Source organism: Balaenoptera physalus (genome assembly GCF_965194825.1).
Source record: "Balaenoptera physalus genome assembly, chromosome: 7".
NCBI lineage: Eukaryota > Metazoa > Chordata > Mammalia > Artiodactyla > Balaenopteridae > Balaenoptera > Balaenoptera physalus.
Genome location: NC_138886.1, coordinates 111,228,337 through 111,247,793, shown reverse-complemented (window position 1 = coordinate 111,247,793; position 19,457 = coordinate 111,228,337). Strand labels below are relative to the sequence as shown.

General features: G+C 40.9%; 1 protein-coding gene and 1 long non-coding RNA gene across 2 annotated transcripts in view; one reads left to right on the top strand and one right to left on the bottom strand.

The window, feature by feature from the left end:
* PPP2R2A (protein phosphatase 2 regulatory subunit Balpha) overlaps positions 1 to 11,598 on the bottom strand; it is an 83,784-nt gene extending 72,186 nt beyond the window's left edge. Inside the window, exons 1-2 of the mRNA XM_082468978.1 lie at positions 11,277 to 11,598; positions 9,345 to 9,419 (exon numbers count right to left, since the gene is read on the bottom strand). Coding sequence (XP_082325104.1) covers positions 9,345 to 9,419; positions 11,277 to 11,283 — 82 coding nt within the window. The 5' untranslated portion in view covers positions 11,284 to 11,598. The remainder of the gene's footprint in view (positions 1 to 9,344; positions 9,420 to 11,276) is intronic.
* Positions 1 to 18,785, top strand: part of LOC309664125 — a 764,383-nt gene extending 745,598 nt beyond the window's left edge. Inside the window, exon 2 of the long non-coding RNA XR_014265637.1 lies at positions 17,566 to 18,785. This is a non-coding gene — a long non-coding RNA (uncharacterized lncRNA). The remainder of the gene's footprint in view (positions 1 to 17,565) is intronic.
* Positions 18,786 to 19,457: the final 672 nt, after the last annotated feature.

Here is a 19,457-nt window from a genome sequence, read left to right as displayed (position 1 = left end):
GCAAGGGAGTAAGTAGGCTGAAACAATCTGAAGTCATAGGAAAGCTTTAAATACACATGCACAAAAGCAGCACTTTATGATTCTTTCTGATCACTTATAGCTCATGAGATTCTTTTAAAGCAATAGAACAATGAAATTAACAGACTAAGCCCACAGTTGTGAGGTATTTCTGGATGGCAGGATTTCCTTATACTATTAAAATCTGAAGACCCCAAAGATATTTTAAATTTTCAAATACTTACTTATTTAAAAATGTAATAAGCGGGGACTTCCCTGGTGGCACAGTGGTTGAGAAGCCGCCTGCCAATGCAGGGGACAAGGGTTCGATTCCTGGTTCGGGAGGATCCCACATGCCCCAGAGCAACTAAGCCCGTGCGCCACAACTACTGAAGCCTGGGCGCCCTAGAGCCCGCGTGCCGCCAACTACTGAAGCCTGCATGCCTAGAGCCCGTGCTCCGCAACAAGAGAAGCCACTGCAGTGAGAAGCCCATGCACCACAACGAAGAGTAGCCCCCGCTCGCCGCAACTAGAGAAAAGCCCACGTGCAGCAACGAAGACCCAATGCAGCCAAAAAACAAGAATGTAATAAGCAGCCCTACACATTAACAAAAAAGTTATAAAAAGAAAAAAAAGAGACTATTGCCCCCCCAAAAAGAATTAGTGAGAAGAATGGCATTGTTTTACATTGCTGCAAATCTTTTTAATGTCTGACTTAACAGAAAATGCTGAGATCCTCTTCATCGCTTCTGCATTCAACATACTACACTATGTTGTGTAGGTTAAATATATGAAGAAATCCAGTCTTACTCAGGTATGTAGTTGGGAAGGGAGGAATAGTTTCCTTTTTTTTGTTTTAAATAGATGTTGCCTTTTATTTTTTTTAAGCTTTATTTATTACTTATTTAATTTTATTTATTTTTGGCTGTGTTGGGGCTTAGTTGCAGCATGAGGGATCTTCCGTTGCAGCACACGGCCTTCTCTCTAGTTGTGGCGTGCGGGTTTTCTCTTCTCTAGTTGTGGCGCACAGGCACCAGGGTGCGTGGGCTCTGTAGTTTGTAGCACACAGGCTCTAGTTGAGGCTCGCTAGCTCAGTAGTTCCGGCGCAAGGGCTTAGTTGCCCTGAGGCATGTGGGATCTTAGTTCCCTGACCAGGGATCAACCTGTGTCCCCTGCATTATAAGGCAGATTCTTTACCACTGGACCACCAGGGAAGTCCTGGGAGGAATAGTTTAATAGGCTTTTCAGGTAGTTACGGATATCTCTTTGATACTACAGCAAAACTCAACACGTGATAGTTTCTTAAAGGTTTGTGGAGTCTGAAACCATATCAGTTGTCTGTTATATTAGAATCCAATGCTCTATCTTGCACTTTTACTTATGCATAACTTTTTAACATCACAAGCATTGGCCATTCAGTTATGCAGATTTTCCAAATGTTGATACATTTCATTACACAGTATTAAAAATCACAATCATTAATATTACTACTGATCTCATCTAAAATATCTGTAAGTATTCAGAAGTTATCAAGCTCAGGAGGTACACGTTTTCCAAAACTTTGAGTTTTGCTTGAAAGCTCAGATTTTATCATGGGCAACAAATACTGTCCACTGAGGTAACAGATTCACCGTTCACTTGAGAAAATGTCTGCCAAATATACAAGTCTGAGTAGTTTGTCAGAAACTCTTTCTAGTAAAAATAATGTTCCATGAAAAGAGCAACTACTTCAGCTTGAAACAAGTAATTGCACCCATGCTTTTCCTTCAACCACTGTACTCTGTCTAGTCCATAACATAAGTGCTTTAAGTGTACTTTCCATTCTGTCACACAGAATGTTCAACACACATGTACTCAAGAGTCAAGACTTTCAATAGCAGAGACTTGACAAAATTAATTTTTACTGTTTCATCAAAGACACTACATAAAACTGGCATTTTAAAACTGCTGGTACATGGCAATGAAGATTACCATGACTATTGGTACCATTTGGTGCCAAGGCCTTGATACACGCTAAGATGCCAGCAGATTTACCAACCCTTGCTTTTGTACCATTGGTGCAAATGTCAACACAGTGAAAAAGGCAAATATTATCTTAGTATTATTATGAAAACAGTTTCAACTTCAGAGACCTTCTGATACAGTTGAGGGGTTGCCAGACCACATGACAAAATGGAATAAATGATCGCTGTTTTGACAGTGGTTACAGACCCCCTGTGACCAGAAAAATGCACCTATGTACAAGCACACACATTACAACTTTACATACAACTTCAGAAGGTTCAAAAATCCCTTATCGAATGTCCTAGCTTAAGAATTCCATTAGCAGAAGATTCAGTAAATTTCCAAGTTGGATTTAATTACTTCAAAACAATAATCTACTCGGCATTACAAATAAACTCTAAACAAGTCACATTCCAACAACCTCAAACACCTTCACCTAAACTAAAAGAAGTAGCTCAAGTTTTTAAATAAATAAAATTACATTAGGGAAATGTAAAGGTTTGAGTTAAGAATCCCAGCTCTACCACCTGCTCAAGGATACAGTTAGTAAACTAGCCTTCCTAGCCGAGTTTCCTGTCTCTATGGAAAAACAACAGCATCTATTTATTTCAAAGATTAATAAATTAATATCGATAAAGCACCTAAAACAGTACCTGGCACATAATTGAGAAATCTAATTTATATATTACCAGACTTTACTTCTCTTTCCTTCTACTAAGGAAGCAACTTGCAGACCTTTGATTACTCAATTTTAATTTCCACTATCACCTACGGGAAAAGAGATTGTAATTGAGAATATTAGCTAAAACATCTATCTCCAACCCTTTAATTTTCCTATTTAACAGCATAAGAAGCTTAAAATAAAATTTACCTTTCTTCCTGCAACTCAACTAGGCAAATATAGATGTATAAATATGTAATATATGGTAATCTTTTTACTGATTTAATAAAATTAATTCTTTGCTTCAGTCTCTCATCATTCTGCTTATTCCACAATTTTCAAAAATTTTAAAATATAGTTCACTAAAAGAGAGTACTAAAAACTACCTAAGTGTAATTTTTGGTTTATTTTAGTAACCTGAGACAAAATGCCATTATCTCTTGTAATTTTTTTTTTTTTTTTTTTTTACCAATAAAGGGGTAAGAAAAAAATTTTAGCATCTTAAAAGAAAACAAGGATACTGCCTAATACTAGATAAATATGATCATTCATGTTATTTAATGGGTGAAGTTACACTACTTTAAGTGATGGTACTGCATTAGTACCAGACTTCTGTCAGCAGTAATGCTAGTGCTGAGAGAAAGAAGTGTGACATGTGAAACAAGGTAAGAATGTTAACTAAGACCTTTGCTATGAGTCATTACGTTTTGGAATACAGCTGATGTGCCAATATTCTGAAATTTGCAAAAAATGGGGTTCTACTATTTTCTTCTACTAATTGACCCTAGTGCCTAAATCTAACATGCATACTACTCTAAGAAACACAGAACACAAATGATCTTAAAATCTATTTATATTGTAGCATAAAACATACTGAATGGATTTAAAACCCTCAAATTTTGTGTGATACCCCAAGATTATTTGCCTCTCAAATTTTATTTATGTCCTTATGTGGGGAGTATTTAGACTCTCCCAATGAAAGTTTTTTTTTCCAAGAAGCAGTCCACAAGTCTAAGTCCAAAAATAAACAGGAAGCAGTGTTGAAAAGATGCAATACATTTGGATCCAAGTTTCACTGACTTCATGTAATAAAATCATACCCTAAAATAATATCCTATGAAAGAAAGTTTAAGAATGTCAAATATGGAGATGAAGAAAATTATACTTACATTTATTAATGAAAATAATAAAAATTTATTATTTAATACTTAATATTAAATAGTGAAAATTTGCATTAAAATAATTAAAATAACCATATTGGTTAATTTTTCCTTATCTTTCACCCAAAATTACACACTTCAGATTATCCACGTGTATTTGAATTTTTAATAATTTTATTTTCACAAGTAAAATTTGAACAAATTAACAAATTATCAGAATTGCTACTGCAAAAAATCATGAGGAAATATTCCTTACTGTTTCACATTAAAATGATGAACTTGGTTTTCTAGTTTGTTGAATCTAGATTTTAAAAACAAAACCAATAATATCTCTATTAGTAAATAACAAAGAACTGGGAAGGAGTCAAGTCATGCAAGTTATAAATGGGACAGCACTGGCCACATGTTGATGTTGGGTGATGGGAATTCATTATACTATTTCATCTTCTTCCTGTAATGTTCAAAATCTCCATAATGAAGTTTTAAAAAAAAATTCCAAAAGAACTAGGCAAATTAAAAAACAGGCAATTATTAGCTTCAGGGAAAATGAAGGGATGCACAAGAAATGAGCAACGCTACAGTGCGGCACCCGCTCAGTAGGGAACATCTGCATCCCCGTAACAATGTAAGCACTGACTTCTAATTTAACCACAACATATGATGTAACGCTGGGGCAAAGGGACAAAAACGTCAACAGCTTAATCTTCATCTACCATGGAAGGAAGTCAATTGAAAATGTCTAAAATTGAAAGAAATAGAAATATCATTTTATTCACAAAAAATGTAATTAAGCCCAAGGAAATACAGCTAGAAGAAGGGGTCAATATAATTGCCTTTAGGAGAAGGGCTACGGAGGATTAGGGAGTGAGTGTGGAAGGGATTGCCATTTTTCATTCTAAACCCTTTAGTACAGTATGGGATTTTTTAAAAACCTTTTTCATTGTGAAGTCTAACAAATATAGAAAATCAAAATCAAAACAACAATCTTCAGGTTAACCAGTTATTACAAACATCTGTACAACCACCATCCAGGTCAATTTGCCATCCCATGAGCCTTCCCAGAACCCCTGGCAATCACAACTGCCTATCACTGCTTAAAGATAACCACTATCCTGGCTTTTACAGTTAATTACTTTGTAGCTATTCTTTATAGAGTTTTACCAGCTTCATATGTGTCTCTAAATCTGTGGTTTAATTCTAAATGTTTTTGAACTTTATATCTGTGGAATCAAAGAATATGTATAAAACATACACATACCATTTTCCTCACTTTGGCTGATGAGAAGTTTTTAGTAGCCTTTAAAGACAATTGCCCAGTTTCCTCATTCTCCTACTCTCCCTTACTCATCATAAATATTCAAGTAATAACAATAGCTAAACCCTAATTATGTGCTGGGTTTCTGTTTTAGGAATATTAACTCATTTAATCATCAAAACAACATCCTAAGACAAGTTTTACTGTCATCCTCATTTTACAGAGGTGGAAAACAGGCACAAAGAGGTTGAGTTAACTTGCCCAAGATCACACAGCTAGTAGGTGACTGGGCAGGATTCAAATCATGGACTTTGTGCTCTGACCTACCTTCTCATGGGAGAATAGCTATCAATAAAGGAAAAACTAAAAGTTCAGGATATGATAAAATGTTATTACTGTTACTATGAAGGTTAAAATAAAAACTACATGAGAATGATTTTAGTGCCTCATCCTTCTCCCAAACAATTAGCTACATCAAAGGTAAACTACTTAAAGTGCCTGAAGAGCCCTGTGCGTAGAATAAGTACCCCAACACAGGCTGTAACTGTCCTGAAGGGCTTACCTGGGCCAAAAAACAATGAGAGTATCTGATCAAATGTCAAAATTCTGTCTTAGTTCTGTAATGTTATTTAAGGAAAAATTCTGAGCCTTGAGTAACTAAGTCCACTGTCTTATTTTTAAATTAAGGCCCCCAGAGAGTCTAACATCTCAAACAATTTAACTTACCAGTGGTAATAATGTGGGGCTGTCTCTTTTCTAAGACATCTTTGAGAGTTAACAAGATTAAGAGTACAAGAACAACCGAAATCACCTAATCCAGTTCTGTTTTCTTAAGGCTAAGTATATTGGAACTCAGAGGAGTACTTACCCAAAGTGACATATACTAGTCTGTCACTAGGATAGAAACCCAAGGTCTCCTCGCTTCTTTCTACTACACGGCTATATACCATCAGTCCACTTACAAAGCTGCTAGGTAAATAAATTCATGATTGCCAAGTGTGTCTCAGTCATGCTACCTTTCACCCATACTTGTCCCCCTTCATAACCTCATTATAGTAAATTTTCTTCCTCCATTCAATAAATACTGGACACCTACTGTGTTCCAGGCTTTCTTCTAAGCATAGCAGTTTATATATACAATGTCCCACATACAGCTCACAGTACAACAGCAGAGGTTTGGGGTACTAATATTATAAATACAAAGTGCTACAAAGGAAGATTCTTAAAATACTTCCGAAAAAGGGAGATGAGTAAAAGGGTTACAGGCGTGACCTGAAGGATAAATATGATTGTGATAAGAGAACTGTGGCAGGAGTATCAGGCATTCCAAGGTAGGAACAGCAAAAAAAAAACACAAAAAAAACCCCACGAAGTCCCCAAAGTAAGAGTGTACAGCACTTGTTTGAAGAACAGTATCCATTTAGCTGGATCGTAAACCACACTAGCAAATAAACTTAGAGAAGTAGGGGCCATACCAGTGAGAAGTCTCACATTCTAGGCTAAAATATCTGAACGTAATTCATAAGCCTGTGGATACAGTGACCACTAAAGATTTCTGAGGAAAATAAAACTGGGACGGCACTTAAGATTAACTTAGAAGCAAAACATGACAAGAAGCAGGGAATCATTTAGGAAGTTAGGGCAATCCTGATGAGAGATACTGAGAACCTTAACCAAGGTAAAAGTGGATATGGAAAGAAGATTAAAGCATTACAGAAGTAAAAAGAGTATGCCATGACAGCTGAATACATGTAGGAGGGGAAAGACAATTTGGAGCCTTTGATGGAAAAGAACTTAGGATGTACTGTTAACAGAAAACAGGCAAGCTAAACTAAAGGTTGAGCCAGATGTAACCCATTTAGAGACTATAAACCAAGGGGGAAATGTATTAATCTTACTTTATTTCAGAAAAGTAAACCTTCTCTTAGTAAAATAAACATAATAGACTATGATGTGCAAACTACAGTATGCAAAAAACCCAAATTAAAGCTGCATAATTTGAAAATTGGGTGCTTTTTATACTTATTGCATTTGTATAGACATAGGTACTAGAATAAATCATGTTTTTATTAAAATATACATACCAAGCTTCAGCATAAGATACTAGGAATGTACTGTATAAGTAATATTTAACAACCACAGATGAAAATTATTTAATGAATCAGTAGCAAAATGCAGTTACTAAGTATTAGCAGAAGAAAACTACCACTGATCCATCATACATGTCACAAACTATCATTTGGTTCAGTTAGTTAAGTTTGGAATCATCAATTTCTTCTGATTAAATAAAATGCATGTGGTCTTTGCCCGTTTAACAGTGAACTACGCGCAGGGTTTGTATTCTAGACACCTTGGAGCCCTAGTGCTCAGCATTTAGGAGGCCCCTAGAAAATCTTTGATAAAGGGAATAAATGGACATCAACAAAGGAATGTTTTTCAAGTATACAGCACTTTCATAACTTGGCGAGTATTACACAACAGCACAGAACTAATGATCCAATATCTGAGTGCCTACTGTTCGATAGGTAATGGAATTACAAAATGAGTAACACATGACTCCTCCCTTGAACTTAGGATTTATTTCTCTGAACAAGCCAAACACCACAGGCTTCATCAGAAGACCCTGATTTACATTATTTGTATGACCATCAGTGAGTCTCAACTTCTTTAAGCTTCCAGTTTCTCATCTGAAAAACAGATGAGGATTCAATAGAAAGAAATGCCAGAGTGCTCTGTATCAGAAGTACAATGTATGCTAGTTGGCTCCCCACGCAACTCAGCAAACTGATCAGGTACTTAATTAAGAATGACATTGAGGACTTCCCTGGTGGCGCAGTGGTGAAGAATCCGCCTGCCAATGCAGGAGACACGGGTTCGAGCCCTGGTCCTCGAACCCTGGTCCGGCAAGACCCCACATGCTGCGGTGCAACTAAGCCCGTGCGCCACAACTACTGAGCCTGCGCTCTAGAGCCCGCGAGCCACAACTACTGAGCCCACGTGCCTAGAGCCTATGCTCTGCAACAAGAGAAGCCACCGCAATGGGAAGCCCGCGCACCGCAACAAAGAGTAGCCCCTACTCGCCACAACTAGAGAAAACCCGTGCGCAGCAATGAAGACCCAACGCAGACAAAAATTTAAAAATATAAATAAATTTAAAAATTAAAAAAAAAAAACAAAAACGAATAACATTGACACAAGCAAATCCAAGCATTCAACTGGCTCAACACAAGGCCATCATCCTACCGTCACCTGGAAAAACCCTCAAAACAAACAGTACACTGACAGTAGGTCAGAAATAGGATCTTATTATGAGGACAACACAATGTAGAGACAGATAATTTATAAATTTTCACTAGACGAATTTTTGAAAATTAAAAGTACATATTTTAATTTATCTGAGTATTAGAAAATTCCTACTGTAATTCAAACACAATACTATTAAAATTCAAACTTTAATATTTCTGAACAATGAAATAATAAAACTCCTTTATAGAAAATAATGTCTCCTCCATCTCAAGACTTCCTCCATCTAAGACCATCTCAAATGAATGCAAAATCCTAAAGTTTCAAAACTTTAGAATTTTGAAATACACTAATAAACAAATCTGGTGGAAAACTAAAGCCCTTCCACTGATCAAATCGAGCTTCAAAATACACAACAATAAGCTCTCCAGAAGACATGCTATATATCTATAACACCGTTATTTTCTTAGCCACCTAAGTTAATCTTTACAAGACAATTAAATGCATCATTTGAGCCAGCATTTCTTCACAGAATATGCCCATCAACACCACACTCTCATAGTAGGCAAGTGCAAAAAAAACTAAAAATCTCCCCTAAAAATGGAAGATGCTATCAAGAATATTTCTGAGCTAAATACTGATGGCACCTATTTCAACTAAATTTTCTAAAAACAGTGTACAACCACGAAAATGCATCACCATTTATTTGTACGTGAAATTTACACAGCAAGGACACCTTTACCGCATGGACATCAGATTTTTCTTGTGACGGTTTTATATATATCATCATCTAGTGCTCCTTATTTTATTCAGGGAAAAATAACAAAAAAACACGGCATCAGTAATAAAAGATTTAAGACTATCTTCCAGAAAGCTGACTTTTAAAACTGTTCTTTCCCTGCTTGGACAACAAACATAGAACGGTCTTAAACTAGAACAGACTCAGCTGAAAGGAAATCCTTCAGCAACAGAGATTTTGAAAAGATTCTATATCCAAATTCTGCATTATTAAATGCTTTCTTACCTTCTGCTACATCATCATCTACTGCTCCTTTCACCTGAGAAAAACACCACTGAATATCATTCCCTCCTCCAGCTCCTGGAAAAAGAAAACATACCAATTAAAACTGAGTCCTACTCATGTTTACTCTCATAAACACAGAGATGGCATCCATAGTTGGCATGATACTAACAGCCTGGTACTGCCCACACATACAACCACCACCCCACAGCACTAATTTGGAAAAAGGTTAGTCCCCAGTAGTTGGTATTGCATTAAAAAAGAGAGAGAGATTCCAGGTCTGAAATATTTAAAGGCCATGTACTATCGTTACCATTGTACATCAGTTCAAAAGTTCCCTTCCATTTTCCCTTCCCCTCAAACATAGTAAAAGCCTTACTTCAAGCAAGACCTACCAGAAAAAAGTAAATACCTAAAGTTAAAGAGTTTTCCTTTAAGGCTACAAAAGGCTGCAGGAGAGTTAATAAGGTTAAGCTACCATAAAACACGGAACGAAGAGAAAACTTCAGGAACATTACTGCCTGGGTGAGGAGCGATGATTCACATGAACCCTATCACCACAGCGCACATACAGCAAACACAACCTCACCACCCATTTCTTTGCAGTTCATTACCAGCAAATCACGGGCTCCAGAGAGGAAAAGAAACTGAATTGAATGCTGGTGAAGAGATTGCCAAAAAGAAGCTTGGTTTGCCTCCCTTCACCTAATCCCTCAGAATCCAAAGGACCTGGCAAAGAATTAATTTCGCTCATTTGTCATCATCTTGTGCAGAACAATTTTAATTTCACTTAATCATTCAACAAGGCCAAAAAGCAACTTACGCATAGCAAACCCTAAGTCAATCCAATATGTTAACTTTTTTACAGGTTTAATTATCTATCTAAATATTGATAAAAGCACGGAAAACTGGTTTAGTCCCTGAATGTTTCCATTTCACTGCCAAGCAGGGAGGGGGAAATGTCCTGGATCTATGGAGAAAGAAACTGAATCTAGATCTAGGACTGATTCTACGAGATGAAGGAAGATATTCAGCAACACCAAAATGTACAAAAATAATCCTCGAAGCAACTACCTTTCTCTTCCTTCACCTCCATTCCTTGCTAAATATTCCAACCTGGTTTTCTCTCTGCATCTCCCCCCCTCCGCCCCAAGCTTTTACCTAAATCTCTCTTCTCTTGGCTATTTATATCTCTGAGCTCCACAACTATTTTAACTAACTCCATGAAACCCTTTTGGGAAAAGGACATCTGCACAAAAGCTAACATGCAAAACGGAAAGTTTAAATTACATTTTTCACGCAACTCGCTGTATTAGAGGCCTTGCACTCTTTGGACCTAAAGGGTAAAAAAAAAACGAAAGGGAGATGGTTCCAGACAAAAAAAAAAAAAAAATTCAGGCTTACAGTCTCAAAAATATACGTACCCACAGTGGAAAGAAATACACGTTATGTCCCCATTGTATTTTAACTTATAAAGCACTCTTCCTTCTCAGTGCAAAATATGTTTATTTGTAGGAACACCCAAGAAGGCTTGCAGCAGGGAGAAACACAGGAATTAAAGGCAGGAAGAGCCGCAAAAAAGCCCCCAGAGGGGGGCGGGGGCGGAGGTTCCAGCGGGCTCCCAAGCGCAGGGACGAATCGGCACTCGCCCCTACCCCGCCCCACCCACGCCTTACCCCTCGGCTCGCCGGCACACACCCCACCCCCACCCATGCCCAGGCTCCAGCCCTCCTGTTCAAAGCCATTTCGATACCACGGCGACCACTCGCCTCCCCAGAACCCACCCCACCCCCACCCCAGCCCACTTCACCAATTCCCTGAAATCCCAGGGGTGCCCCGTGGCTCTCCGAGAGGCGCAAGCAGTCGCTAGGGGGTGATGGAGGGAGGAGGAAGGAAGCGGTGCCTTGTCAGTGGAGAGGGTGATTTCTCCTTTACCTGCCATGTTGCGCTGCAAATGGTGACCCTGCTGGGTTCCTCGGGGTCTCCGCTTCCTGAACTCACCCCCCTCACCTGGGGATGGGGGGGTAGAGAGGGCGGATGGAGGCGGATGGCACCTGTGGGGGGAGGGGGCGGGGGTCGGGGGAGAAGGAAGGAGGGGCTGGCAAACCAGCCGGCGGGATGGTGGATTTCACTCTTGGTCTTCCCCACTCTTGCTCTTTCTCCAGCGGCGGCGGCGGCGGCGGCTACGACAGCGACGGCGGCGGCGGCAGCGGCAGGGCAGGCGACTCCACTTTCAAAATGGCGCCGGCTGGCCTGGCCAGTGACGTCACCAGGAGGGCGGAGCCGCAGGCCTGGGCCGGAGGGGCGGGGCGGGGCGAGGGCTGGAGCGGGGAGCGGAGGGGGAGGGGCGGGGGAGCGGCCCGGCGGGCTCCTGGCCCCGCCCCTTCCCGCCTCGCCCCGCCTGCTGCGTCCCCTCCGGCCTGGCCCGCGCGCTCCCTGTCTCAGGCGGTTCCCCCCTCTGCCCGCCCTGCCAGTCCCAGTCCGAGGTCCTGCTGCGCATCGGTGCCCACACCATCGCGCCAGTGCCTGGACTCTGGGGTCGGCTCAGTGGTCCAGTTAACGTGGTCGCTCGTAGAGATTGGTGGGGTCCTGTGTCTTTGCAGAGAATACCCGTACTGTATTGCTACTTAAAATAATGACACTGCGGGGCAGCCCCGCGGTCAGTGAAATACAGGGACGGTAGCGCTGACTCGTTGCTCAGCCAAGGTGAAAGTTCGCGGATCTGAGGAGGACGTAGCTGGGCTGGTGCCATCTGGGTGAATTAAATTACCTTCTCATGGGCCCTGGAACTGAGGCGAGAGCCCTTGGCAAAGGAAGGCAGTTAAGAGTAGTTTCAAAAAAGAAAACTCAGTTTGCTAGCAGCAGAATATGCCCGAAAGGGTGGCCCAGGTCTGTCCGGCCAAAAGTGTAGAAATAGTAGTTGAGAGCTGGGCTCTGAAGCCAGGATGCCAAATGCTGACTCCACGCACGAGATGAGGGTAACAATCCTACCTTATAGAATTGTTTCAAAGATTAAATGACTTAATTTGAGTACATGATAAACGTTAGCTGCAGTTATTATTAGATTTGTATTGAAAGCATCTTCAGTGGAGTTAAAGGGTATAAAGAAAAAAAGTGGAAACACCAGTCATCAGTCAAGAGGGGATGTGTACTTCTTTCAAAGATGCACTAAAGGGCCTCCCTGGTGGCGCAGTGGTTGAGAATCTGCCTGCCAATGGAGGGGATTAGGGTTCAAGCCCTGGTCCGGGAGGATCCCATGTGCTGCAGAGCAACTAAGCCCCTGTGCCACAACTGAGCCTGTGCTCTAGAGACCATGAGCCACAACTACTGAAGCCCGCGCACCTAGAGCCCGTACTCAGCAGCAAAGAGAAGCCACCGCAATGAAAAGCCCGTGCACCGCACCAAAGAGTAGCCCCCGCTCGCTGCAACTAGAGAAAGCCCGCGCACAGCAACAAAGACCCAACGCAGCCAGAATAAATAAATAAATTAATTTATTTTAAAAAAAAATTTCAAACAAGCACTGCCAGAATATAAGTCTTAATTCCGTGTCCCCTCAATACCTTGGCAGACACTGTCTCTTTCCTGGAACATCACCATCCACTCACTCCACCCCCACCCACATGCCCATCCCCCTTTCCTTCCTCAGCCAACAAAACGCTTTCAGGTTATTTAAAAACCAATGTAGAGACTTCCCTCGTGGTCCAGCGGTTAAGACTCTGCGCTCCCACTGCTGGGGGCCTGGGTTCAATCCCTGGTCAGGGAACTAGATCCCGCATGCCACAACTAAGAGGCCACACGCCACAACTAAAAAGATCCCACACGCCCGCAACTAAATGATCCTGTGTAGGGACTTCCCTGGTGGTCCAGTGGTTAAGAATCCACCTTCCAATGCAGGGGACGTGGGTTTGATCCCTGGTCGGGGAACAAGGTCCCACATGCCGTGGGGCAACTGAGCCTGCATGCCACAACTAGAGAGCCCGAGTACCACAACTAGAGAGAAGCCTGTGGACCGCAACTAGAGAGAAGCCTGCACGCCGCAATGAAAGAGCCCATGTGCCGCAACTAAGACCCAGTGCAGCCAAAATAAATAAATAAATATTAAAAACAAACAAAAAAATGTAGATGTAACTACCTCCAGGAAGGCTTCCCTGATATTTTCCCCATTTCCTACCCACCTTAAGTTGTGTTAGATGCCCTTCCAAAATGTTCTCATAAAATCTAATGCACTGGGGCTTCCCTGGTGGCGCAGTGGTTAGGAATCCGCCTGCCAGTGCAGGGGACACGGGTTCGAGCCCTGGTCCGGGAAGATCCCACATGCTGCGGAGCAACTAAGCCCCTGCACCACAGCTACTGAGCCTGTGCTCTAGAGCCCGCGGGCCACAACTACTGAAGCCCGCATACCTAGAGCCCATGCTCCGCAACGATGAGTAGCCCCTGCTGGCCGCAACTAGAGAAAGCCGGCGTGCGGCAGCAAAGACCCAATACAGCCAAAAATAACCAAATAAATTAAAAAATAATAAATTTATTTTAAAAAATCTAAGGCACTTCACTCTTACTAGATCATGTTAGAATTATCTAAATATGTGTCTGTTACTAGACTGAGTTCTGTGAGGGTAGGAAGTATGTCATATTCACCTCCATATCATAAGCCACATAATTTGTTGGATTGATGGATGAGTGAACAAATCTCTCTGGCTTGGAAAGAAAACCACTGACATGTTGGCTCCTTATCATTTACTGTATCATAAGTGTTTTCCCTCACCCTTCTTAATCCTGGAAGAAGGCGACATTTTACAAATTATCTTGGTCATGCTGATGTACATTTGTTAGGCAATAGTTGGTGAAAGATTTAAGTTGCTTATAGGCAGAGTCATCCCCACTACTTCCAACTGGTCCTCTGTCCCCGAATACATATTATCTAAGAGAATCCCATTGGACACCATTCCCTCACCAACATGAACCACATGCTATTATGCAAGCATTTTTCCATGTGAGCCTGAGCCAGAACTTCAACAACTGGCCACATGTCAGATGCACAAAGTAATAGTTCCTAGCAGAGCTGGGTTCAGCTTAGGCACACCAAGAGGAAAACTCCCTCTGGGTTTTCCTGATGACATCCTTCAGAGTCTGTAAGGCCTGGAGGTGTTTTGTTTCCAATCTGAGCTGAAAGGCACTAAAGGACACCCACAATCTCACCAGCAGAACGGAGCTAACGGGACTCACCCGTGGGTTTTTGCAAGAAGGCTTTTTAAGTAATGTTATATGATGCGAGGAGAATCACTTGAAAGTTGTTCTTTTCCTTGGAGTTAAGATGAACACAAACCTTCTCCACAGTAAGTAGAAGTGGCACTTAGATGCTCCTCTCCTCTAGGCAGTTAGAACTTGGGGTGTCTAGGAAAAACCATCAGCTCAAACGTAAAAGGCGAGGTCCCTGGGACTTCCCTGGTGGTCCAGTGGCCAAGACTCTGCACTTCCTCTGCAGTGGGCACAGGTTCAATCCCTGGTCGGGGAACTAATATCCTGCATGCCATGTGGCGAGGCCAAAAAATAAATAAATAAAATAAAAATAAAAATAAAAGAGAGAGGTCCCCGATTAGAAAATGATATCGTTTAGGAACTATATTCAATATCCTGTGATAAACCATAATGGAAAAGAATATGAAAAAGAATACATATATATGCATAGCTGAATCACTTTGCTGTATAACAGAAATTAGCACATTATAAATCAACTATATTTGAGTAAAATAAATTTTAAAAAGAGAAAATGATATGGTTTAAAACTCTGGCAAACCCATCAGAGCCATGCTTTCTGATATGGAACAGTTTCAAGGGCTTTACAGGGAATATTATAAGCAGATGTCAGCTTTTTACATAATTTCTTAATATCTATAAATTCGGCCTGGAAGACAGTTTCCCAAGACTCCGCAGAGTCTAGACTATCATGACAATTCACCCCACAATGTTCATGGTGTAGAACTCACTATGAAATCACCAAAATATCCTACACTAGGGCTTCCCTGGTGGCGCAGTGGTTGAGAATCTGCCTGCCAATGCAGGGGACACGGGTTCGAGCCCTGGTCTGGGAGGATCCCACATGCCGCGGAGCAACTAGGCCTGTGAGCCACAAGTACTGAGCCTGCGCGTTTGGAGCCTGTGCTCCGCAACAAGAGAGGCCGCGACGGTGAAAGGCCCGCGCACGGCGATGAAGAGCGGCCCCCACTCGCCACAACCAGAGAAAGCCCACGCACAGAAACGAAGACCCAACACAGCCAAAAATAAATAAATAAAGCGTAAAAATTAAAAAAAAAAAAAAAAAAAAATATCCTACACTAGCAGGTGTTCAAGAAAAACAATAGTGAACCCACCAGGAGGATTATTATGTCGTCAAACGTTTGGGAAAACAGAGGAAATTGCTTGTGCTTTAGGAAAAGGATACAAAATACTGATACAATATGATCAAAGTAGTACAACAAACATACACCAGATATGTAGAGTGGAAAATACAAAGGAAATGCACAAGGTGCTCACAGAAATGTCTCTGGGCAGTGGCACAATGAGTAATTTTTTCTCCTTTGACACTTGCATTTCTCCAAATATTCTATAATCTGTATATATTAGGGAAAAGAATAAACTTAATTTTAAGATCCATTCTAATGCTGGTAGTAGAGCATGATGATAAAGTCTATGTTCCAGATTTCCCACATTAAAGTAAAGGTTGTAGTGCATTATAACTGTATACACAGATGTGATTTAATCCATGGCTTTACCCTAAAACCGAGACATTTCTGTTTTGGTCTTTTAACATTATGTATATTTAAAGATGAAGGAAAGATTAGTAAATTCATCCCATTACCTTCTGTTTATAAATTGCAACCAAAAATCTTGTCTTATGCTTTCATGGGAGGTACGGTCTATAAATATACAACCTGAAATCTCCTTGGTGTGAAATGCAAACTTTATGAAATTAAACATTATCTCTGAAATCTACTTTCAGTGTTGCTTATTAAATGATCATAAATGCTCTGTAACATAAAGTATTATTCAAAAGGCCTATTTGTTTGAAGTATGTCTATTTCCATGCTGTAGATCTTCAAGGTGGCATTTGAGTTTAGCTATGGCACCAGTACATGTTTTACGCTTAAATAACAGAAATGTATAGGCTCAAAGGTGAAAGGAAATTCACACTAACTAGCCCAGTTCTCACAATGGATACTTGAATTTCCTATTCAAGATGCCCTCCAGTGTTCATTCAGCCTTTGCTTAAAAACTTCCAACTAACCAAGGACTAAAATCTATTCTATTCTTAGATGGCTATAATCACTAAGTCATTCTTCCCTGTATTGTACAGAAATGTACCTCACTGCAGCTGTATTCTGCAGAGTCTGGTTCTCCCATCTGGGACCTCTTCAACATGAACACAAAAGTGGTTTAGATATTGGAATATAATCATGTCTTCCAAATTTTCTCTTCTCCACAGTAATTAACTTAGCTTCTTCAAAGCTTCCTTCCTTGATCCAGCTTTGATCTATGTATCAGTGTATTATCTCAGTCAATATCCTCTGCATATAGTCTAACTGTTCCAAACCATCATATAATGATGCCCAGAACTAAATATAACGATGCAGGCCTGACAATTACCCATCTGAGTGAAACTGTTACCTGCCCTCTTCTGCAAACCATATTTCCATTAGCCAAGAGTCCATTGGATTTGACAATCACATACTGTGATCTGGGCCCTTTTCCATGCATAGCTGTTAACGCATACACAGCTCCTTAGTCTTTTTTCCCAATGGTTCATTTTTTGGATTGATACATAATCTCTGGAACATAGTAGGAACTTGATAAATATTTGGATAAACAAATAGAAGGTTTTATCTTATTCTCTATTAATTGTTTCCTTCATAATTGAAATTTTATTGGTAGTAATTTGATGATCAGTTCATAGAAATTATGAATAATTTGTAAGAAAACCTAAAAAGCCATGTAGTTGTAATTCTTTCTACAGAATTATTCCAAATACTTTTCAGCTTAAAATTTGGTAGCAAAATATTTTTTATTTTTATTATATTTTAAATTTATTTATTTCATCTTATTTATTTTTGGCTGCGTTAGGTCTTCGTTGCTGTGCGTGGGCTTTCTCTAGTTGCTGCCAGCCGGGGCTACTCTTCGTTGGGGTGTGCGGGCTTCTCAGTGCAGTGGCTTCTCTTGTTGTGGAGCACAGGCTCTAGGCATGCGGGCTTCAGTAGTTGTGGCGCACGGGCTTCGTTGCTCCGCGGCATGTGGGATCTTCCTGGACCAGGGCTCGAACCCGTGTCCCCTGCATTGGCAGGCGGATTCTTAACCAGTGCGCCACTAGGGAAGCCTGCAAAATGCTTTTTAAACGAGGATTTCAAATATATTATCTTAAGGCATTGATAAATTCTTACATCTGGAGCCCCCTGATTTCATGATTATCAGTCATACTACATGCTCAAAAATTTATAAATTACACATTAACAAATTATTAGGAAAAAGTGGACCACCACACCCAGAGATATTACTGCTAGCTCATATGTTTGACAGGGGTGCCTCTTTTTTTTTCTCTCTCTCTTTTTTGGCTACACCACATGGCTTGTGGGATCTCAGTTCCCCAACCAGGGATTGAACCCTGGCCCCCGGCAGTGGAAGTGCTGAGTCCTAACCACTGGATCGCTAGGGAATTCCCAGGGGATGCCTCTTAAAAAGAGAGCTTTCAGGACTTCCCTGGTGATCCAGTAGTTAAGACTTCCCCTTCCAATGCAGGGGGTGTGGGTTCAATCCCTGGTCGGGGAGCTAAGATCCCACATGCCTCGTGGCCAAAAATCCAAAACATAAAACAGAAGCAATATTGTAACAAATTCAATAAAGACTAAAAATGGTCCACATCAAAAAAAAAAAAAAAAAAAAAAAAAAAATCTGGGCTTCCCTGGTGGCTCAGTGGTTAAGAATCCGCCTGCCAACGCAGGGGACATGGGTTCGAGCCCTGGTCAGGGAAGATCCCACATGCCGCGGAGCAACTAAGCCCGTGCACCCCAACTACTGAGCCTGCGCTCTAGAGCCCGTGAGCCACAACTACTGAAGCCCACGTGCCTAGAGCCCATGTTCTGCAACAGGAGAAGCCACCGTGATGAGACGCCCACGCACCGCAAGGAAGAGTAGCGCCCCACCCCGCCGCTTGCCGCAACTAGAGAAAACCCGCACAGCAATGAAGACCCAAAGCAGCCAAAAATAAAATAAAATAAATTAAAAAAGAAATCTTTAAAAAAAAAAGAGAGAGAGAGAGAGAGTTTTCAGGGAGTTTCCTGGTGGCCTAGTGGTTAGGATTCTGGGCTTTCACTGCCGTGGCCCGTGTTTGATCCCTGGTTGTGGAACTGAGATCCCACAAGCCACGTGGCCAAAAATAAATAAATAAATAAAAATAAAGAGAGAGCTTTCAGGCTCCAACTCCAAAGATACTAATTTACTATGTCCCTTAAGAATCTTCCAACCATATGATCCACCAATCCCATTTCTGGGTATATATCCAAAGGAAATGAAAGTAAGACCTCAAAGAATTATCTGTGCTCTCATGTTCGTTGCAACATTATTCACAATAGCCAAGATATGAAACAAATCTTAGAGTCTGTCAACAGAAGAATGAATTTGAAAAATGTGACGTATATGTAGGGATATTATTCCGCCTTAAAAAGGGAGATCCTGCCATCTGAAGCAATATAGATGAACCTGGAGGACATTATACTAAGTGAAATAAGCAAGACACAGAAAGAAAATACTTCATGATTTCACTTATGTAAATCTAAAAAAGTCAAACTCATAGAAGCAGAGAGTAGAGTGGTGGTTGCCAGGGGCTGGGAGGGAGGGAGGAATGGGGAGATGTTAATCAAAAGTGTACAAAGTTGTAGTTATGTAGGATGAATGACTTCTGGAGATCTAATGTACAGCATGATGACTATAATTAATAATACCACATTTATCATATACTGAAAATTTGCTGAGGCTTCCCTGGCTGTCCAGTGGTTAGGACTCTGAGCTTCTACTGCCGAGGGCAGGGGTGCAACTCCTGGTCAGGGAACTAAGATCCCACATGCTGCGTTG